The 23501-nt window shown below is 49.1% G+C and overlaps 1 protein-coding gene across 1 annotated transcript in view; it reads left to right on the forward strand.

Annotated features, from left to right (window-relative positions):
* LOC109885965 (protein APCDD1-like) overlaps nucleotides 1-22836 on the forward strand; it is a 25163-nt gene extending 2327 nt beyond the window's left edge. Inside the window, exons 2-5 of the mRNA XM_031810130.1 lie at nucleotides 14668-14854; nucleotides 17674-17884; nucleotides 22199-22372; nucleotides 22642-22836. Of these exons, the coding sequence (XP_031665990.1) occupies nucleotides 14668-14854; nucleotides 17674-17884; nucleotides 22199-22372; nucleotides 22642-22836 (767 nt within the window). The remainder of the gene's footprint in view (nucleotides 1-14667; nucleotides 14855-17673; nucleotides 17885-22198; nucleotides 22373-22641) is intronic.
* Nucleotides 22837-23501: the final 665 nt, after the last annotated feature.

Below are 23501 nucleotides of genomic sequence, written 5' to 3' on the forward strand. Positions count from 1 at the left end.
TAGCAGAACGGAGTGTTCAGGTTGGGGTGTAGGGTTTGAGCATAGCCTGAAAGTGGGGAGGGACAGTTCCTCTTGCTGCTCTGTAGGTAACCAACATGGATGTGAGCTTCGACTAGAAGCCAGTGTAGTGTGAGGAGAAGTGGGGTGGCATGAGAGAACTTGGGAAGGTTGAAAACCAGGCGGGTTGCAGTGTTCTGGATTAGTTGCAGGCCAACAGAGTTGCAGTTCTGGTCTACCTTCTACCTTCTGGTCTGTACCACCATAAAACACTCATATATCTTGGTTTCAACCCCGTGAGTCTATACATGTTAGAATCACATTTGGCATTGATTACAGCTGTGAGTCTTTTTGGGTACGTCTCTTAAGAGCTTTCCACACCAGGATTGTTCGACATTGACATATTTTTTAAAACATTTTTGTAATTTAGCAGACACTTTTATCCAGAGCCGACTTAAAGTGAATGTATTCATCTTAATAAGATATCTAGGAGAGATCTGAGGTAGCAGAACGGAGTGTTCAGGTTGGGGTGTAGGGTTTGAGCATAGCCTGAAAGTAGGGAGGGACAGTTCCTCTTGCTGCTCCAAAGGTAAGCAACGTGGACGTGAGCTTCAAATAGGAGCCAGTGTAGTGTGAGGAGGAGTGGGGTGACATGAGAGTAGCTGAGTGTCATCCTCATAGTAATGATAGGAGAGACCATGTGAGGATATGACGGAGCTGAGTGACTTGGTCTATAGAGAGTAGAGGAGAGGTCCATCCTCATAGCAGTGATAGGAGAGACCATGTGAGGATATGACAGAGCTGAGTGACTTGGTCTATAGAGAGTAGAGGAGAGGTCCATCCTCATAGCAGTGATAGGAGAGACCATGTGAGGATATGACAGAGCTGAGTGACTTGGTGTAGAGAGAGTAGAGGAGAGGTCCATCCTCATAGCAGTGATAGGAGAGACTATGTGAGGATATGACGGAGCTGAGTGACTTGGTGTAGAGAGAGTAGAGGGCCTAGAACCGAGCCCTTGGGGGACACCAGTAGCGAGAGTACGAGGAGCAGACACAGATCCTCTCCGCGTCACCTGGTAGGAGCGGTTTGCCAGGTAGGGTCCAATCCAAGGTACTTCATTATCCATTTGGATAGAATATAAACCGACGTCGTCTGAGATATATGATGATGTCGGAGGAGTTCTCAAAGCCAACGTTCACAACAGATGTGGAGTCCTCCAGCTCCAGCCCAGCCAGGCAGGGGTCCCAGTTGTGTTAGCTCAATGGTGGTGCTGGGCCAAACTACGTGGGCCAATTGGAAATGTTCACTGTGGTTTGGATCTCTGCTAGGAGCTCTGTGGTTCTCTTTGATTTAGATAGAAACCAATGGGAAATGATTGGTAGAGGAGGAGGAGGAGGAGAAAGCCTAGTTTTTAAACAGAAGAGGAAACAGCCTGCCATTCGGCCTCGGATAGCAGTGGCTTTAGATATAGGACTAATGAAGGAAGGGTTATGGACTTCTACATGAAAGAACCCCCCCCCCCCCCCCCCACACACACACACACACAGATACAGCGCTAACATCATTCTGAGGAGGACAAATATGGACATAGGTGAGATTGCTGTAATTATGTGTAGTTTTGATCAAAATAGATATTTTGTATAAAATTCTTTGAATGTGTTTTCCCCCTTGGTGTGAAAGTGTTTCCCCCTTGGTGTGAAAGTGTTTCCCCCTTGGTGTGAAAGTGTTCCCCCCTTGGTGTGAAAGTGTTTTCCCCTTGGTGTGAAAGTGTTCCCCCTTGGTGTGAAAGTGTTCCCCCTTGGTGTGAAAGTGTTTTCCCCTTGGTGTGAAAGTGTTTCCCCCTTGGTGTGAAAATGTTTCCCCCTTGGTGTGAAAGTGTTCCCCCTTGGTGTGAAAGTGTCCCCCCTTGGTGTGAGAATGATCCCCCCTTGGTGTGAGAATGTTCCCCCTTGGTGTGAAAGTGTTCCCCCTTGGTGTGAAAGTGTTTTCCCTTGGTGTGAAAATGTTCCCCCCTGGTGTGAACGTGATCCCCCCTTGGTGTGAAAGTGTTCCCCCCTTGGTGTGAAAGTGTTTCCCCCTTGGTGTGAAAGTGTTTCCCCCTTGGTGTGAAAGTGTGTCCCCCCTTGGTGTGAGAATTTCCCCCCCTTGGTGTGAAAGTGTTCCCCCCCTTGGTGTGAAAGTGGTTCCCCCCTTGGTGTGAAAGTCTTCCCCCCTTGGTGTGAAAGTGTTCCCCCTTGGTGTGAAAGTGTTCCCCCTTGGTGTGCAAGTGGTTCCCCCTTGGTGTGAAAGTGTTCCCCCCTTGGTGTGAAAGTGTTCCCCCTTGGTGTGAAAGTGTTTCCCCCTTGGTGTGAAAGTGTTCCCCCCCTTGGTGTGAAAGTGTTCCCCCCTTGGTGTGAAAGTGTGTCCCCCTTGGTGTGAAAGTGTTCCCCCCCTTGGTGTGAAAGTGGTTCCCCCCTTGGTGTGAAAGTCTTCCCCCCTTGATGTGAAAGTGTTCCCCCTTGGTGTGAAAGTGTTCCCCCTTGGTGTGAAAATGTTCCCCCTTGGTGTGCAAGTGGTACCCCCTTGGTGTGAAAGTGTTCCCCCCTTGGTGTGAAAGTGTTCCCCCTTGGTGTGAAAGTGTTTCCCCCTTGGTGTGAAAGTGTTCCCCCCCTTGGTGTGAAAGTGTTCCCCCTTGGTGTGAAAGTGTTCCCCCCTTGGTGTGAAAGTGTTTCCCCCTTGGTGTGAAAGTGTTTGATGCAAGAAATGATGCATGAAACCACTTTACAAAATAAAATGAATTAATTAGACCATGTTGACTTATTTACATGTTCAAGACTGTCTCGAAATACAACACTGCCCCTTTTATTAAATTAACATAAGCTGTTTACCTAACTGGCAGTTTGAAAAGTAGTCTACACGTTTTGTGCTCTTGTAGGAAGCAATAACTCCCCATTTCTGACCTATATTTATCTATAACTGGGCTAATAACTCACTAACTCGCAAAGAATATCAACACATGTTCACACTCTGATCTGAAGTCATCTGAAAAGCGCAATTCACTTGCAGATGATTGAAAGACTCGTGGGCTACCCCCCCCCCCCCCCCCCTCCCTCCCCCGCCCCCCCCAGTTCAATGTAACAGCGATAGGTTTAGGTTACTGTCATTCATATCCCATTCACCCAGTTCAATGTAACAGTGATAGGTTTAGGTTACTGTCATTCATATTCACCCAGTTCAATGTAACAGCGACAGGTTTAGGTTACTGTCATTCATATCCCATTCACCCAGTTCAATGTAACAGCGACAGGTTTAGGTTACTGTCATTCATATCCCATTCACCCAGTTCAATGTAACAGCGACAGGTTTAGGTTACTGTCATTCATATCCCATTCACCCAGTTCAATGTAACAGCGACAGGTTTAGGTTACTGTCATTCATATTCACCCAGTTCAATGTAACAGCGAGAGGTTTAGGTTACTGTCATTCATATCCCATTCACCCAGTTCAATGTAACAGCGATAGGTTTAGGCTACTGTCATTCATATCCCATTCACCCAGTTCAATGTAACAGCGATAGGTTTAGGCTACTACATGATACTCACATTTTCTTCTATACCCCATCGTTAGGTTGCTACAACCTAGCCAACGAATGGTCGAGAGAAATTTGAGTCATGAGGGTGACAGACATTGACACATTCAATACCACCTTGCACAATCTTGCCTGCATCTAGCTGATCTAGGGTGTAATCATTAGTCCAACAGTTGCAAACAAGAGTTTCTATTGGACAAATTCAGGTATGTTTATCCCAGTTTCGTTCCGTTTCCTTCCGTTTAAGGAGTTAATGCAACCGCTGTGTCAGATTTCAAAAAAGCTTTACGGCAAAAGTACACCATGCGATAATCTGAGTACAGCGCTCAGCCACCATACAGATACCCACCATGTTGTGGAGTCAACAAAAGTCCACAACAAAAGTACTTACCTTTGATGATCTTCATCGGAATGCACTCCCAGGAATCCCAGTGTGTAACTAAACTAAAGGCTTTCAGCCAGACCACTGGTTGAAACAGTTCTTATTCTCTCCCCCTTCATAGTAGAAGCCTGAAACAACGTTCTAAAGACTGTTGACATCTAGTGGAAGCCTTAGGAAGTACAATCGGACCAAATTTACACTGTATATTGGATAGGCAATCACTTGAAAAACTACAAGCCTCAGATTTCCCACTTCCTGGTTGGAATTTTCTCAGGTTTTCGCCTGCCATATGAGTTCTGTGATACTGACAGAAACTTCAGAGTGTTTTCTATCCAAATGTACTAATTATATGCATATCTTACCTTCTGGGCCTGAATAGCAGGCAGTTTACTCTGGGCACGCTTTTCATCCGAACGTGGAAAGAGCGCCTCCCAGCCATAAAAAGTTTTAAGAAATGTTTTTCAACAGAATCTGTGGAATGAATACACCCCTGATCGCACGTAAAAACCAGTTCCCTTTCATAGCAGCCACATACAAACAGCATGATCCCTTTGATCGTTGGATAATTCCTTCTCGTATCTACGCCCTCTCCTCCTCTCACCTTTTCCCTTCGCTTGTGGACTTGTGACCAGGCAAAAAAAACTTTCCAAGCCAAACCTTCATATCATAACCGCTAACTGCTACACACAGCCTACATCATTTTCACCATATTAGCTAATGTCAAATCAACATAGCTACTAAAACTAACACATTAGTAAACCTGCTACAATCATGCAGTACAGTTAGCATGCAGTATAGCAGTTACACCAGCGGGTCCCAGTGGCAATAAATGAATAAAACCAAAAGCTTACCTTGACTTGGAAGAGTTCCAGTGTTGGATAGCCATAGCCAGCTAGCTAACATAACATCCCTCTGTCACACCTGCTCCCGTTCCCCCTCTCTGGCGCTCGAGGACGCCAGGCGGCCCATTATTACGCACACCCGTCACCATCATTACGCGCATCTGCACAATATTGGACTCACCTGGACTCCATTACTTTGTTGATTTACCCTCTATCTGTCTGCTCCTTAGTTTGTTCTCCGTGTCAGCATTATTGTCGTTGTGTTTTCCCCTGTCCAGACGCAGTCCTTGTTTGTTTCTTGTCCGTTGTTTATTAAATGTTCACTCCCTGTACTTGCTTCTCGTCTCCCAGCGTCTGTCCTTACATCTTCTCTGTTTGAGCCAGGTGTTTGAGTAGGCTAAAGTGAAAAACATGAAATATCTCTCTTGCTTCTCCTGCATTTTTTAAGGAATTAATTTGTTCAAAACTGTTCAACTATTGTTTCTCTCTCTCGTTGAGTTAACTACTCGCCACATGTTATGCACTGCAGTGCTAGCTAGCTGTAGCTTATGCTTTCAGCTCTAGATTCATTCTCTGATCCTTTGATTGGGTCCCATTCTACAGTAGGTTCCATTCTACAGTAGGTCCCATTCTACAGTAGTCCACCTTCAACAGTAGGTCACGTTATACAGTAGGTCCCATTCTACAGTAGTCCCCATTCTACAGTAGGTCCCATTCTACAGTAGTCCACCTTCTACGGTAGTCCCCATTCTACAGTAATCCCCATTCTACAGTAGGTTTCATTCTACAGTAAGTCCCCATTATATGTAATCCCCATTCTACGATAGTCCCCATTCAACAGTAGTTCCCATTCTATGGTAGGTTCCCATTCTACAGTACGTCCCCATTCTACAGTAGTCCCCATTTTACAGTAGTCCCCATTTTACAGTAGTTCCCATTCTACAGTAGGTCCCATTCTACAGTAATCCCCATTCTACAGTAGGTCCCCATTCTACAGTAATCCCTATTCTACAGTAGGCCCCATTCTACAGTAGGTCCCATTCTACAGTAGGTCCCCATTCTACAGTAGGTTCCATTCTACAGTAGGTCCCATTCTACAGTAATCCCCATTCTACAGTAATCCCCACTCTACAGTAGGTCCCCATTCTACAGTAGGTCCCCATTCTACAGTAGGTCCCACTATACAGTAGGTCCCATTCTACAGTAGTCCCAATTCTACAGTAGGTCCCCATTCTACAGTAGGTCCCCATTCCACAGTAGGTCCCATTCTACAGTAGGTCCCACTCTACAGTAGGTCCCCATTATGCGGTAATCCCCATTCTACAGTAGATCCCCATTCTACAGTAGGTCCGCATTATACAGTAGGACCCCATTCTACAGTAGGACCCCATTCTACAGTAGGTCCCCATCATACAGTAGGTCCCCATTATACAGTAGGACCCCATTCTAGTAGGACCCCATTCTACAGTACGACCCCATTATACAGTAATCCCCATTATACAGTAGGTCCCCATTATACGGTAATCCCCATTCTACAGTAGATCCCCATTCTACAGTAGGTCCCCATTCTACAGTAGGTCCCCATTCTACAGTAGATCCCCATTCTACAGTAGGTTCCCATTCTACAGTAGATTCCCATTCTACAATAGGTCCCCATTATACAGTAATCCCCATTCTACAGTAGGTCCCCATTCTACAGTAGGTCCCCATTCTACAGTAGGTCCCCATTCTACAGTAGGTTCCATTCTACAGTAGGTCCCCATTATACAGTAGGTCCCCATTCTACAGTAGGTCCCCATTCTACAGTAGGTCCCATTCTACAGTAGGTCCCCATTATACAATAGGTCCCCATTCTACAGTAAGTTCCCATTCTACAGTAAGTTCCCATTCTACAGTAGGTCCCATTATACAGTAGGTCCCCATTCTACAGTAGGTCCCCATTCTACAGTAGGTCCCCATCCTGCAGTAGGTCCCCATCCTGCAGTAGGGCCCCATTCTAGGAAAGTGTTCCTCTGATTCAGTCTCTATTTGTATAACATCCCAGCAGATTCCTCCTGGTCCAGATAAGGGCTGTGTCCCCAATGGCAGCCTATTCCCTACATAGTGCACTACCTTCGACCAAGGCCGACCAGAGCGGTTTTCTCCTTCTCCAGATCAGCTGGACTGTAATCTGTAATCCACCATACCTGATTCATAGGACTCCATCATCCCAGGTTTGGCTGTAGCGTGTATCTGTGTGGTGTGTGTGTGTGTGTGTGTGTGCGTCTGTGTGGTGTGTGTGTGTGTGTGTGTGTGCGCGTGTGTGCGTATGATAAGGTTGTTCCTCCCAGGTTTGGCTGTAGTAGAAGGATGTCTGTTTTACCTCAGAATCTGATGGTCTCCTGAGCCCTGTGTTTCCATCCTCTTGTCATTGAGAGGAAATCCCATTGAATACCTTATCTGAATCTTTGATGGAGGTGTGTGTGTGTGTGTGTCTGTGCGTGCGTGTGTGTGTGTGTGTGTCTGTGCGTGTGTCTGTGCGTGCGTGCGCGCGCGTGTGTGTGTGTGTGTGCGTGCGTGTGTGTGTGTGTGTGTGTGTGTCTGTGTGGTGTGTGTGTGTCTGTGTGGTGTGTGTGTGTGTGTGTGTCTGTGCGTGCGTGCGTGCGTGTGTGTGTGTGTGTGTGTGCGTCTGTGTGGTGTCTGTGTGTGTCTGTGTGGTGTGTGTGTGTGTCTGTGCGTGCGTGCGTGCGTGCATGTGTGTGTGCGTCTGTGTGGTGTCTGTTTGTGTCTGTGCGTGCGTGCGTGCGTGTGTGTGTGTGTGTGTACATATGTGTGTCAGGCGTTTGTACTGTAGACCTTAACAGTTCACCTCACATTCATTCACATGCCAGTAAAGCTGTGTTTCAACATGCAGTAATTCCGACTAACGGATTTCTGGATAAGAAAGTGTTTACATACGTACTGGGCCTTCGGAAAGTATTCAGACCCCTTCCCCTTTTTCCACATTTTGTTACTTTACAGCCTTGTTCTAAAATGGATTTAATAAAATAAAATAATCATTAATCAACACACAATATCCCATAATGACATCACAATACCCCATAATGACATCACAATACCCCATAATGACATCACAATATCCCATAATGACATCACAATACCCCATAATGATATCACAATACCCCATAATGACATCACAATAACGCATAATGACATCACAATACCCCATAATGACATCACAATACCCCATAATGACATCACAATACCCCATAATGACATCACATTACTTTACAGCCTTATTAAAAATAAAAAAAAGTTTATTAAAAAAAATTTGAACACAGCAATCTGTACACAATAATGACAAAGCGAAAACAGGTTTTTTAAGAATTTTTTGTACATTTATTAAAATAAAAACGCTGACCTATCACATTTACATAGGTATTCAGACCCTTTTGCGATGAGACTCGAAATTCAACTCAGGTGCATCCTGTTTCCATTGATCATCCTTGAGATGTTTCTACAACTTGATTGGAGTCCACCTGGTGGTAAATTCAATTGATTGGACATGATTTGGAAAAGGCACACACCTGTCTACATAAGGTCCCACAGCTGACAGTGACTGTCAGAGCAAAAACCAAGCGACGACATCAAAGGAATTGTGCGTAGAGCTCAGAGACAGGATTGTGTCGAGGCACAGATCTGGGGAAGGGTACCAAAACATTTCTGTAGCTTTGAAGGTCCCCAAGAACACAGTGGCCTCAATCATTCTTAAACGGAAGAAGTTTGGAACCACCAAGACTCTAACTAGAGCTGGCCGTCCGGCCAAACTGAACAATCGTGGGAGAAGGGCCTTGGTCAGGGAGGTGACCAAGAACCCGATGGTCACTGACAGAGCTCCAGATTTCCTCTGTGGAGATGGGAGAACCTTCCAGAAGTACAACCATCTCTGCAGCACTCCACCAATCAGGCCTTTATGGTAGAGTGGCCAGATGGAAGCCACTCCTCAGTAAAAGGCACATGACAACCTGCTTGGAGTTTGCCAAAAGGCACCTAAAAACTCTCAGACCATGAGAAACAAGATTCTCTGGTCTGATGAAACCAAGATTCAACTCTTTGGCCTGACGTGTATGCTGGGGCTACACGTCACGTCTGGAGGAAGCCTGGCACCATCCCTACGTTGAAGCATGGTGGTGGCAGCATCACGCTGTGGGGATGTTTTTCAGCGGCAGGGACTGGGAGACTAGTCAGGATCGAGGGAAAGATGAACGGAGCAAAGTACAGAGAGATCCTTGATGAAATCCTGCTCCAGAGCGCTCAGGACCTCAGACTGGGGTGAAGGTTCACCTTCCAACAGGATAACGACCCTAAGCACACAGCCAAGACAACGCAAGAGTGGCTTCGGGACAAGTCTCTGCATGTCCTTGAGTGGCCCAGCAAGAGCCCGGACTCCTCAGTAAAAGCCACTCCTCAGTAAAAGGCACATGACAACCTGCTTGGAGTTTACCAAAAGGCACAATGACAGATTTGTACCTTGTCAGCTCGGGGGTTTGAACTTGCAACCTTTCGGTTGCTAGTCTAACGCTCTAACCACTAGGCTCCCTGCCGTCCCTACACTCTAACCACTAGGCTACCTGCCGCCCCTACACTCTAACCACTAGGCTACCTGCCGTCCCTACACTCTAACCACTAGGCTACCTGCCGCCCCTACACTCTAACCACTAGGCTACCTGCCGTCCCTACACTCTAACCACCAGGCTACCTGCCGCCCCTCCACTCTAACCACTAGGCTACATGCCGCCCCTCCCCTCTAACCACTAGGCTACATGCCGCCCCTCCCCTCTAACCACTAGGCTACATGCCGCCCCTCCCCTCTAACCACTAGGCTACATGCCGCCCCTCCCCTCTAACCACTAGGCTACATGCTGCTCCTCCCCTCTAACCACTAGGCTACATGCCGCCCCTCCCCTCTAACCACTAGGCTACATGCCGCCCCTCCCCTCTAACCACTAGGCTACATGCCGCCCCTCCCCTCTAACCACTAGGCTACATGGCGCCCCTCCCCTCTAACCACTAGGCTACCTGCCGCCCCTCCACTCTAACCACTAGGCTACCTGCCGCCCCTCCACTCTAACCACTAGGCTACCTGCCGCCCCTACACTCTAACCACTAGGCTAACTGCCGCCCCTACACTCTAACCACTAGGCTAACTGCCGCCCCTACACTCTAACCACTAGGCTACCTGCCATCCCTCCACTCTAACCACTAGGCTACCTGCCGCCCCTACACTCTAACCACTAGGCTACATGCCGCCCCTCCCCTCTAACCACTAGGCTACCTGCCGCCCCTACACTCTAACCACTAGGCTACCTGCCACCTCTACACTCTAACCACTAGGCTACCTGCCGCCCCTCCACTCTAACCACTAGGCTACCTGCCGCCCCTCCACTCTAACCACTAGGCTACCTGCCGCCCCTCCCCTCTAACCACTAGGCTACCTGCCGCCCCTCCACTCTAACCACTAGGCTACCTGCCGCCCCTCCACTCTAACCACTAGGCTACCTGCCTCCTCTACACTCTAACCACTAGGCTACCTGCCTCCTCTACACTCTAACCACTAGGCTACCTGCCACCTCTACACTCTAACCACTAGGCTACCTGCCATCTCTACACTCTAACCACCAGGCTACCTGCCGCCCCTCCACTCTAACCACTAGGCTACATGCCGCCCCTCCCCTCTAACCACTAGGCTACATGCCGCCCCTCCCCTCTAACCACTAGGCTACATGCCGCCCCTCCCCTCTAACCACTAGGCTACATGCCGCCCCTCCCCTCTAACCACTAGGCTACATGCTGCTCCTCCCCTCTAACCACTAGGCTACATGCCGCCCCTCCCCTCTAACCACTAGGCTACATGCCGCCCCTCCCCTCTAACCACTAGGCTACATGCCGCCCCTCCCCTCTAACCACTAGGCTACATGGCGCCCCTCCCCTCTAACCACTAGGCTACCTGCCGCCCCTCCACTCTAACCACTAGGCTACCTGCCGCCCCTCCACTCTAACCACTAGGCTACCTGCCGCCCCTACACTCTAACCACTAGGCTAACTGCCGCCCCTACACTCTAACCACTAGGCTAACTGCCGCCCCTACACTCTAACCACTAGGCTACCTGCCATCCCTCCACTCTAACCACTAGGCTACCTGCCGCCCCTACACTCTAACCACTAGGCTACATGCCGCCCCTCCCCTCTAACCACTAGGCTACCTGCCGCCCCTACACTCTAACCACTAGGCTACCTGCCACCTCTACACTCTAACCACTAGGCTACCTGCCGCCCCTCCACTCTAACCACTAGGCTACCTGCCGCCCCTCCACTCTAACCACTAGGCTACCTGCCGCCCCTCCCCTCTAACCACTAGGCTACCTGCCGCCCCTCCACTCTAACCACTAGGCTACCTGCCGCCCCTCCACTCTAACCACTAGGCTACCTGCCATCCCTCCACTCTAACCACTAGGCTACCTGCCGCCCCTACACTCTAACCACTAGGCTACATGCCGCCCCTCCCCTCTAACCACTAGGCTACCTGCCGCCCCTACACTCTAACCACTAGGCTACCTGCCACCTCTACACTCTAACCACTAGGCTACCTGCCGCCCCTCCACTCTAACCACTAGGCTACCTGCCGCCCCTCCACTCTAACCACTAGGCTACCTGCCGCCCCTCCCCTCTAACCACTAGGCTACCTGCCGCCCCTCCACTCTAACCACTAGGCTACCTGCCGCCCCTCCACTCTAACCACTAGGCTACCTGCCTCCTCTACACTCTAACCACTAGGCTACCTGCCTCCTCTACACTCTAACCACTAGGCTACCTGCCACCTCTACACTCTAACCACTAGGCTACCTGCCATCTCTACACTCTAACCACTAGGCTACCTGCCACCTCTACACTCTAACCACTAGGCTACCCTGCCGCCCCTCCACTCTAACCACTAGGCTACCTGCCACCTCTACACTCTAACCACTAGGCTACCTGCCACCTCTACACTCTAACCACTAGGCTACCCTGCCGCCCCTCCACTCTAACCACTAGGCTACCTGCCACCTCTACACTCTAACCACTAGGCTACCTGCCACCTCTACACTCTAACCACTAGGCTACCCTGCCACCTCTACACTCTAACCACTAGGCTACCCTGCCACCTCTACACTCTAACCACTAGGCTACCTGCCGCCCCTCCACTCTAACCACTAGGCTACCTCCCGCCCCTCCCCTCTAACCACTAGGCTACCTCCCGCCCCTCCCCTCTAACCACTAGGCTACCTGCCGTCCCTCCACTCTAACCACTAGGCTACCCTGCCGCCCCTCCCCTCTAACCACTAGGCTACATGCCGCCCCTCCCCTCTAACCACTAGGCTACCTGCCGCCCCTCCCCTCTAACCACTAGGCTACCTGCCGCCCCTCCCCTCTAACCACTAGGCTACCCTCCCGCCCCGCCCCTCCACTCTAACCACTAGGCTACATGCCGCCCCTCCCCTCTAACCACTAGGCTACCTGCCGCCTCTACACTCTAACCACTAGGCTACCCTGCCGCCTCTACACTCTAACCACTAGGCTACCTGCCGTCCCTACACTCTAACCACTAGGCTACCCTGCCGCCCCTCCTCTCTAACCACTAGGCTACCCTGCCGCCCCTCCCCTCTAACCACTAGGCTACCTGCCTCCTCTACACTCTAACCACTAGGCTACCTGCCGTCCCTACACTCTAACCACTAGGCTACATGCCGCCCCTCCCCTCTAACCACTAGGCTACCTGCCATCCCTACACTCTAACCACTAGGCTACCTGCCGCCCCTACACTCTAACCACTAGGCTACCTGCCGCCCCTACACTCTAACCACTAGGCTACCTGCCGTCCCTACACTCTAACCACTAGGCTACCTGCCGCCCCTCCACTCTAACCACTAGGCTACCTGCCTCCTCTACACTCTAACCACTAGGCTACCTGCCATCCCTACACTCTAACCACTAGGCTACCTGCCGCCCCTACACTCTAACCACTAGGCTACATGCCGCCCCTCCCTCTAACCACTAGGCTACCTGCCGCCCCTCCCCTCTAACCACTAGGCTACCTGCCGCCCCTCCCCTCTAACCACTAGGCTACCTGCCGCCCCTCCCCTCTAACCACTAAGCTACCCTGCCGCCCCTCCACTCTAACCACTAGGCTACCTGCCGCCCCTCCCCTCTAACCACTAGGCTACCTGCCGCCCCGCCCCTCCCCTCTAACCACTAGGCTACCTGCCGCCCCTCCCCTCTAACCACTAGGCTACCCTGCCGCCCCTCCACTCTAACCACTAGGCTACCTGCCGCCCCTCCACTCTAACCACTAGGCTACCTGCCGCCCCTCCACTCTAACCACTAGGCTACCTGCCGCCCCTCCACTCTAACCACTAGGCTACCTGCCGCCCCTCCACTCTAACCACTAGGCTACCTGCCGCCCCTCCACTCTAACCACTAGGCTACCTGCCGCCCCTCCACTCTAACCACTAGGCTACCTGCCGCCCCTCCACTCTAACCACTAGGCTACCTGCCGCCCCTCCACTCTAACCACTAGGCTACCTGCCGCCCCTCCACTCTAACCACTAGGCTACCTGCCGCCCCTCCACTCTAACCACTAGGCTACCTGCCGCCCCTCCACTCTAACCACTAGGCTACCTCCCGCCCCTCCCCTCTAACCACTAGGCTACCCTGCCGCCCCTATATTATTATTGATTACTGTATTGTTGAGATTGCAAGAAAGGTATTTATTTATATTTGTGACATTAAAACGTGAAGCTTTGGGGTGACGTGAATGGGCTGCTGGTGGGCTGCTGGTGCAAACCAGACAGACAGAGATACATTCGCTGGCGGAGAGAGGAGATCTGTGAAGTCCAAAGTGATCTCCTTGACACGGCTAGCTTAGCTTCGTTCTGTAGTTGACATGTTAGTCCTTTTCAACGTGGGACCGTCGTCCTCACGTCCTCGGAACCGGAGGTTACATTTTCGTCAAGGGCTTATATAGTGGAGGGAGAAGGGTGTGTTTCATAGTTTATAACCCATGTCTCTTCACAGGGGCGGGCCACTGATTGAGCAGAGCTCTAACCTTATGAAAACCCAATTCTCTCATTTGGAAGCTAAAATTACATTTAATCTTTTCACAAATAGTTTCATATTTAAACATTTAAATTGCACAATAATTCCATGTGAATCTGATAACTATAATGTGTAGACTTTCCAAGATACAGTTTATGTGGTCCTGTCATCAGTCATAATGTCTCAGACGCCAACCGAACTGACATCATATTCATTAAGTACCAACGCATAATTACCACTGGTTCTATAACCAAAATATGGTTCCTTCCCCCTAGTGTTAGTTTTACCTGGTAGAGACCCAGTGACCCTCTATGTTGGGGGGCATCTGGACGGTGATCCGGGCCCCGTGGTGGAGTACCTTTTGATGTTCCCAGACTCTCTATGTTTAACAAAGGCTCTTCAAGAGTCCTTCTGTAGAGTCAAGAGAGAGACGGAGGGGAGAAAGGTATTTATGGGGGGGGGGGGGTCATAAACCTTACCCACAGGCCAACGCCATGACACCGGTCATCGATAATATTAATGAAAGGTAAACGGCTGATTGGTCAGCTCAATGAGCCGACATGATATCCTGTTCTATGAGGAAATAGCAAGCATTTTTATAACAGTATGTTTGAGATACGAGTTTGAGGTTTTAAAAGTGTTTTTTTCCCCTTTCTTCTCAAATATATGCTTTGGCCACAGTATTATTTGGGTGTAAGTTAACTGAATATGAACTATAAAAAGTGAGATTTTCATTGGACAATTACTTTAACTGTTGTCTCTCTTAGGTTTGGGTGAGGGGTCGTCCCACAACTACTCAGAGGGCCGCTCCAACCGCCTGCTGTCCCTGGAGAAGATGTTTGGTCGTCCTGCGAAACACTCCCAGTGTCATCACAAGTTGAAGCATCTCCACCACGGGGCCCGGATCACCGTCCAGATGCCCCCCAACATAGAGGGTCACTGGGTCTCTACCAGGTAAAACTAACACTAGCTCCAATCCTAACCTCATCGCAACAGAGTGACACTGGGGCCGGGACTCCATCAAAGGCACGTTGTAGCCAAGCACATTGTTCTTGACGTTTTTAGGGAAATCAAACTACTCTCGCTGTCCACCTCTCTCTAAGTCCTCTCCCCACCCACTTCTCTCTAATTCCTCTCCCCATCCACTTCTCTCTAAGTCCTCTCCCCATCCACCTCTCTCTAAGTCCTCTCCCCATCCACCTCTCTCTAAGTCCTCTCCCCATCCACCTCTCTCTAATTCCTCTCCCCATCCACCTCTCTCTAATTCCTCTCCCCATCCACTTCTCTCTAAGCCCTCTCCCCATCCACCTCTCTCTAAGTCCTCTCCCCATCCACCTCTCTCTAAGTCCTCTCCCCATCCATCTCTTAAAGTCCTCTCCCCATCCACCTCTCTCTAAGTCCTCTCCCCATCCATCTCTTAAAGTCCTCTCCCCATCCACCTCTCTGTAAGTCCTCTCCCCATCCATCTCTCTCTAATTCCTCTCCCCATCCACCTCTCTCTAATTCCTCTCCCCATCCACCTCTCCAACTCCTTTCCCCAACCACCTCTCTCTAATTCCTCTCCCCATCCACCTCTCTCTAAGTCCTCTCCCCCATCCACCTCTCTCTAAGTCCTCTCCCCCATCCACCTCTCTCTAAGTCCTCTCCCCATCCACCTCTCTAAGTCCTCTCCCCATCCACCTCTCTCTAATTCCTCTCCCCATCCACCTCTCTCTAAGACCTCTCCCCCATCCACCTCTCTAACTCCTCTCCCCATCCACCTCTCTAAGTCCTCCCCCATCCACCTCTCTAAGTCCTCCCCCATCCACCTCTCTAACTCCTCTCTCTAAGTCCTCTCTCTATCTACCTCTCTCTATCTCCCTCTCTCTAACTCCTCTCTCTATCTACCTCTCTCTAACTCCTCTCCCCATCCACCTCTCTCTAAGTCCTCTCCCCATCCATCTCTTAAAGTCCTCTCCCCATCCACCTCTCTCTAAGTCCTCTCCCCATCCATCTCTTAAAGTCCTCTCCCCATCCACCTCTCTGTAAGTCCTCTCCCCATCCATCTCTCTCTAATTCCTCTCCCCATCCACCTCTCTCTAATTCCTCTCCCCATCCACCTCTCCAACTCCTTTCCCCAACCACCTCTCTCTAATTCCTCTCCCCATCCACCTCTCTCTAAGTCCTCTCCCCCATCCACCTCTCTCTAAGTCCTCTCCCCCATCCACCTCTCTCTAAGTCCTCTCCCCATCCACCTCTCTCTAAGTCCTCTCCCCATCCACCTCTCTCTAATTCCTCTCCCCATCCACCTCTCTCTAAGACCTCTCCCCCATCCACCTCTCTAACTCCTCTCTCTAAGTCCTCTCTCTATCTCCCTCTCTCTAACTCCTCTCCCCATCCACCTCTCTAACTCCTCTCTCTAAGTCCTCTCTCTATCTCCCTCTCTCTAACTCCTCTCCCCATCCACCTCTCTCTAACTCCTCTCCCCATCCACCTCTCTCTAACTCCTCTCCCCATCCACCTCTCTCTAACACCTCTCCCCATCCACCTCTCTCTAACTCCTCTCCCCATCCAGCTCTCTCTAACACCTCTCCCCATCCACCTCTCTCTAATGCCTCTCCCCATCCACCTCTCTCTAATGCCTCTCCCCATCCACCTCTCTCTAACTCCTCTCCCATCCCCATCCACCTCTCTCTAACTCCTCTCCCCATCCCCCTTCCCCTCTCTAACTCCTCTCCCCATCCACCTCTCTAAGTCCTCTCCCCATCCACCTCTCTAAGTCCCCTCCCCATCCACCTCTCTCTAACTCCTCTCCCCATCCACCTCTCTAACTCCTCTCCCCATCCACCTCTCTAACTCCTCTCCCCATCCACCTCTCTAACCCCTCTCCCCATCCACCTCTCTAAGTCCTCTCCCATCAATCTCTCTCTAAGTCCTCTCCCATCAATCTCTCTCTAACACCTCTCCCCATCCACCTCTCTCTAATTCCTCTCCCCATCCACCTCTCTCTAATTCCTCTCCCCATCCACCTCTCTCTAAGTCCTCTCCCCCATCCACTTCTCTAACTCCTCTCCCCATCCACCTCTCTAAGTCCTCTCCCATCAATCTCTCTCTAAGTCCTCTCCCATCAATCTCTCTCTAACACCTCTCCCCATCCACCTCTCTCTAATTCCTCTCCCCATCCACCTCTCTCTAATTCCTCTCCCCATCCACCTCTCTCTAAGTCCTCTCCCCCATCCACTTCTCTAACTCCTCTCCCCATCCACCTCTCTCTAACTCCTCTCCCCATCCCCATCCACCTCTCTCTAACTCCTCTCCCCATCCCCATCCCCCTCTCTAACTCCTCTCCCCATCCACCTCTCTAAGTCCTCTCCCCATCCACCTCTCTCTAACTCCTCTCCCCATCCACCTCTCTCTAACTCCTCTCCCCATCCACCTCTCTCTAACTCCTCTCCCCATCCACCTCTCTAACTCCTCTCCCCATCCACCTCTCTAACTCCTCTCCCCATCCACCTCTCTAACCCCTCTCCCCATCCACCTCTCTAAGTCCTCTCCCATCAATCTCTCTCTAAGTCCTCTCCCATCAATCTCTCTCTAACACCTCTCCCCATCCACCTCTCTCTAATTCCTCTCCCCATCCAACTCTCTCTAATTCCTCTCCCCATCCACCTCTCTCTAAGTCCTCTCCCCCATCCACTTCTCTAACTCCTCTCCCCATCCACCTCTCTCTAACTCCTCTCCCCCATCCACTTCTCTAACTCCACTCCCCATCCACCTCTCTCTCCGTCTGCCAGCTGTGAGGTACGTCCTGGCCCAGAGTTCCTGACGCGGTCGTACCAGTTCTTCCCCAACAACACATTCCAGGCCAATCAGTTCTACTACAGGGACAACCACTGCACCACCCCCACCTACACCCTGGTGGTCCGGGGACGGCTGAGGCTCAGACAGGCCTCCTGGATCATCAGAGGAGGAACAGAGGCTGACTACCAGCTTCACCACACACAGGTAGGGGGGTGTTTTAGTGTGTGTGTGTGTGTGTGTGTGTGTGTGTGTGTGTGTGTGTGTGTGTGTGAGAGAGAGTGAGTGAGTGTAAAACTCCTTGCTCAACTAGATGGATTTACTAGTGTGTTAAAGCCCTGCTCAGTCAGTGTGTTAAAGCCCTGCTCAGTCAGTGTCTTAAAGCCCTGGTCAGTCAGTGTGTTAAAGCCCAGGTAAGTCGGTGTGTTAAAGCCCTGGTCAGTCAGTGTGTTAATTAAAGCCCTGGTCAGTCAGTGAATTAAAGCCCAGGTCAGTCAGTGTGTTAATTAAAGCCCTGGCCAGTCAGTGTGTTAAAGCCCAGGTCAGTCAGTGTGTTAAAGCCCAGGTCAGTCAGTGTGTTAATTAAAGCCCTGGTCAGTCAGTGTGTTAAAGCACTGATCAGTCAGTGTGTTAAAACCCAGGTCAGTCAGTGTGTTAATTAAAGCCCAGGTCAGTCAGTGTGTTAAAGCCCTGGTCAGTCAGTGTGTTAAAGCCCAGGTCGGTCAGTGTGTTAAAGCCCTGGTCAGTCAGTGTGTTAAAACCCAGGTCAGTCAGTGTATTAATTGAAGCCCAGGTCAGTCAGTGTGTTAAAGCCCTGGTCAGTCAGTGTGTTAAAGCCCAGGTCGGTCAGTGTGTTAATTAAAGCCCAGGTCAGTCAGTGTGTTAATTAAAGCCCTGGTCAGTCAGTGTGTTAATTAAAGCCCTGGTCAGTCAGTGTGTTAACGCCCTGGTCAGTCAGTGTGTTAAAGCCCAGGTCGGTCAGTGTGTTAAAGCCCTGGTCAGTCAGTGTGTTAAAACCCAGGTCAGTCAGTGTGTTAATTAAAGCCCAGGTCAGTCAGTGTGTTAAAGCCCTGGTCAGTCAGTGTGTTAATTAAAGCCCAGGTCAGTCAGTGTGTTAATTAAAGCCCTGGTCAGTCAGTGTGTTAATTAAAGCCCTGGTCAGTCAGTGTGTTAATTAAAGCCCTGGTCAGTCAGTGTGTTAAAGCCCAGGTCAGTCAGTGTGTTAATTAAAGCCCTGGTCCGTCAGTGTGTTAATTAAAGCCCTGGTCAGTCAGTGTGTTAATTAAAGCCCAGGTCAGTCAGTGTTTTAAAGCCCAGGTCAGTCAGTGTTTTAAAGCCCAGGTCAGTCAGTGTGTTAATTCAAGCCCTGGTCAGTCAGTGTGTTAATTAAAGCCCTGGTCAGTCAGTGTGTTAATTAAAGCCCAGGTCAGTCAGTGTGTTAATTCAAGCCCTGGTCAGTCAGTGTGTTAATTAAAGCCCTGGTCAGTCAGTGTGTTAATTAAAGCCCAGGTCAGTCAGTGTGTTAATTAAAGCCCTGGTCCATCACTGTGTTAATTAAAGCCCTGGTCAGTCAGTGTGTTAATTAAAGCCCAGGTCAGTCAGTGTGTTAATTCAAGCCCTGGTCAGTCAGTGTGTTAATTAAAGCCCTGGTCAGTCAGTGTGTTAATTAAAGCCCTGGTCAGTCAGTGTGTTAATTAAAGCCCTGGTCAGTCAGTGTGTTAAAGCCCAGGTCAGTCAGTGTGTTAATTAAAGCCCTGGTCCGTCAGTGTGTTAATTAAAGCCCTGGTCAGTCAGTGTGTTAATTAAAGCCCAGGTCAGTCAGTGTTTTAAAGCCCAGGTCAGTCAGTGTTTTAAAGCCCAGGTCAGTCAGTGTGTTAATTCAAGCCCTGGTCAGTCAGTGTGTTAATTAAAGCCCTGGTCAGTCAGTGTGTTAATTAAAGCCCAGGTCAGTCAGTGTGTTAATTCAAGCCCTGGTCAGTCAGTGTGTTAATTAAAGCCCTGGTCAGTCAGTGTGTTAATTAAAGCCCAGGTCAGTCAGTGTGTTAATTAAAGCCCTGGTCCATCACTGTGTTAATTAAAGCCCTGGTCAGTCAGTGTGTTAATTAAAGCCCTGGTCAGTCAGTGTTTTAAATCCCAGGTCAGTCAGTGTGTTAATTAAAGCCCAGGTCAGTCAGTGTTTTAAAGCCCAGGTCAGTCAGTGTGTTAATTCAAGCCCTGGTCAGTCAGTGTTTTAAATCCCAGGTCAGTCAGTGTGTTAATTAAAGCCCAGGTCAGTCAGTGTTTTAAAGCCCAGGTCAGTCAGTGTGTTAATTCAAGCCCTGGTCAGTCAGTGTGTTAATTAAAGCCCAGGTCAGTCAGTGTGTTAATTAAAGCCCAGGTCAGTCAGTGTTTTAAAGCCCAGGTCAGTCAGTGTGTTAATTCAAGCCCTGGTCAGTCAGTGTGTTAATTAAAGCCCTGGTCAGTCAGTGTGTTAATTCAAGCCCTGGTCAGTCAGTGTGTTAATTAAAGCCCTGGTCAGTCAGTGTGTTAATTAAAGCCCAGGTCAGTCAGTGTGTTAATTAAAGCCCTGGTCCATCACTGTGTTAATTAAAGCCCTGGTCAGTCAGTGTGTTAATTAAAGCCCTGGTCAGTCAGTGTGTTAATTAAAGCCCTGGTCAGTCAGTGTGTTAATTAAAGCCCTGGTCAGTCAGTGTGTTAAAGCCCAGGTCAGTCAGTGTGTTAATTAAAGCCCTGGTCCGTCAGTGTGTTAATTAAAGCCCTGGTCAGTCAGTGTGTTAATTAAAGCCCAGGTCAGTCAGTGTTTTAAAGCCCAGGTCAGTCAGTGTTTTAAAGCCCAGGTCAGTCAGTGTGTTAATTCAAGCCCTGGTCAGTCAGTGTGTTAATTAAAGCCCTGGTCAGTCAGTGTGTTAATTAAAGCCCAGGTCAGTCAGTGTGTTAATTCAAGCCCTGGTCAGTCAGTGTGTTAATTAAAGCCCTGGTCAGTCAGTGTGTTAATTAAAGCCCAGGTCAGTCAGTGTGTTAATTAAAGCCCTGGTCCATCACTGTGTTAATTAAAGCCCTGGTCAGTCAGTGTGTTAATTAAAGCCCTGGTCAGTCAGTGTTTTAAATCCCAGGTCAGTCAGTGTGTTAATTAAAGCCCAGGTCAGTCAGTGTTTTAAAGCCCAGGTCAGTCAGTGTGTTAATTCAAGCCCTGGTCAGTCAGTGTTTTAAATCCCAGGTCAGTCAGTGTGTTAATTAAAGCCCAGGTCAGTCAGTGTTTTAAAGCCCAGGTCAGTCAGTGTGTTAATTAAAGCCCAGGTCAGTCAGTGTTTTAAAGCCCAGGTCAGTCAGTGTGTTAATTCAAGCCCTGGTCAGTCAGTGTGTTAATTAAAGCCCTGGTCAGTCAGTGTGTTAATTAAAGCCCAGGTCAGTCAGTGTGTTAATTCAAGCCCTGGTCAGTCAGTGTGTTAATTAAAGCCCTGGTCAGTCAGTGTGTTAATTAAAGCCCAGGTCAGTCAGTGTGTTAATTAAAGCCCTGGTCCATCACTGTGTTAATTAAAGCCCTGGTCAGTCAGTGTGTTAATTAAAGCCCTGGTCAGTCAGTGTTTTAAATCCCAGGTCAGTCAGTGTGTTAATTAAAGCCCAGGTCAGTCAGTGTTTTAAAGCCCAGGTCAGTCAGTGTGTTAATTCAAGCCCTGGTCAGTCAGTGTGTTAATTAAAGCCCTGGTCAGTCAGTGTGTTAATTAAAGCCCAGGTCAGTCAGTGTGTTAATTCAAGCCCTGGTCAGTCAGTGTGTTAATTAAAGCCCTGGTCAGTCAGTGTGTTAATTAAAGCCCAGGTCAGTCAGTGTGTTAATTAAAGCCCTGGTCCATCACTGTGTTAATTAAAGCCCTGGTCAGTCAGTGTGTTAATTAAAGCCCTGGTCAGTCAGTGTTTTAAATCCCAGGTCAGTCAGTGTGTTAATTAAAGCCCAGGTCAGTCAGTGTTTTAAAGCCCAGGTCAGTCAGTGTGTTAATTCAAGCCCTGGTCAGTCAGTGTGTTAATTAAAGCCCTGGTCAGTCAGTGTGTTAATTAAAGCCCAGGTCAGTCAGTGTGTTAATTCAAGCCCTGGTCAGTCAGTGTGTTAATTAAAGCCCTGGTCAGTCAGTGTGTTAATTAAAGCCCAGGTCAGTCAGTGTGTTAATTAAAGCCCTGGTCCATCACTGTGTTAATTAAAGCCCTGGTCAGTCAGTGTGTTAATTAAAGCCCTGGTCAGTCAGTGTTTTAAATCCCAGGTCAGTCAGTGTGTTAATTAAAGCCCAGGTCAGTCAGTGTTTTAAAGCCCAGGTCAGTCAGTGTGTTAATTCAAGCCCTGGTCAGTCAGTGTTTTAAATCCCAGGTCAGTCAGTGTGTTAATTAAAGCCCAGGTCAGTCAGTGTTTTAAAGCCCAGGTCAGTCAGTGTGTTAATTAAAGCCCAGGTCAGTCAGTGTTTTAAAGCCCAGGTCAGTCAGTGTGTTAATTCAAGCCCTGGTCAGTCAGTGTGTGTTCATCCCACTACCCAGGTGGTGTGTCACAGCGCGGCCGTGGCCAGGGACCTGAGCCAGAGGTTAAACCAGAGCTGTCCGGGCACCGTGAGGATCAAAGCACCCTGGGAACCCAACGTCAGCTATGAGCTGTGGAACGAGGAGGGCTGTGACTGTTCCAGAGAGATCAACTTCTCCATACACGAGCTACAGGTTAGTGAGGAGGACTAGTAACCAGAGGGTCGACGGTTCAAATCCCATTCCCGACTAGAAAATAATATGCAATGGGACTGGCAACCAGGGGGTTGCTGGCATCAATATCCACCAGTAACCATTTGAACAAGGCACTTAACCTCTAGATACTGACCATGGGGGAGTTGCAGTGTGGCTTTCTGTTAGACATGAGAGTACGTTGGACCACAGAATAAAACGCGTTTTGAGTTATATGTCTATGAATCATTCTTCTTCTTCTTCTCCTGCAGCTGCTGCGTGTGGAGAAACAGTACCCTCATCATAACTTGGACCACATGGTTGAAGAGCTGTTCCTGGGAGACATCCACACTGAGGTAGCCCAGAGGATGTACTATAGACCCTCTAGTTACCAGGCCGCGCTACAGAGTGCCAAGGTCAGTGTGCTGCTCTGTATGCTAGTGGGGCTGAAGGTTGTACAGATTTAAGACATTAGGTTGAAGACTGTTCTGGTGTTGTCTGTGTACTTACTGCCTCCCAGACCATGACATACTGATACCATGACATACTGATACTATGACATACTGATACCATGACATACTGATACTATGACATACTGATACCATGACATACTGATACTATGACATACTGATACCATGACATACTGATACTATGACATACTGATACTATGACATACTGATACCATGACATACTGATATCATACTGATACCATGACATACTGATACTATGACATACTGATACCATGACATACTGATACCATGACATACTGATACTATACTGATACTATGACATACTGATGCCATGACATACTGATACTATGACATACTGATACCATGACATACTGATACCATGACATACTGATACTATACTGATACTATGACATACTGATACTATGACATACTGATACCATGACATACTGATATCATACTGATACCATGACATACTGATGCTATGACATACTGATACCATGACATACTGATACTATGACATACTGATACTATGACATACTGATACTATGACATACTGATACCATGACATACTGATACCATACTGATACTATACTGATACTATGACATACTGATGCCATGCTGATACCATGACATACTGATACCATGACATACTGATAGCATAC

This window comes from Oncorhynchus kisutch, linkage group LG30 (genome assembly GCF_002021735.2).
Source record: "Oncorhynchus kisutch isolate 150728-3 linkage group LG30, Okis_V2, whole genome shotgun sequence".
Taxonomy (NCBI): domain Eukaryota; kingdom Metazoa; phylum Chordata; class Actinopteri; order Salmoniformes; family Salmonidae; genus Oncorhynchus; species Oncorhynchus kisutch.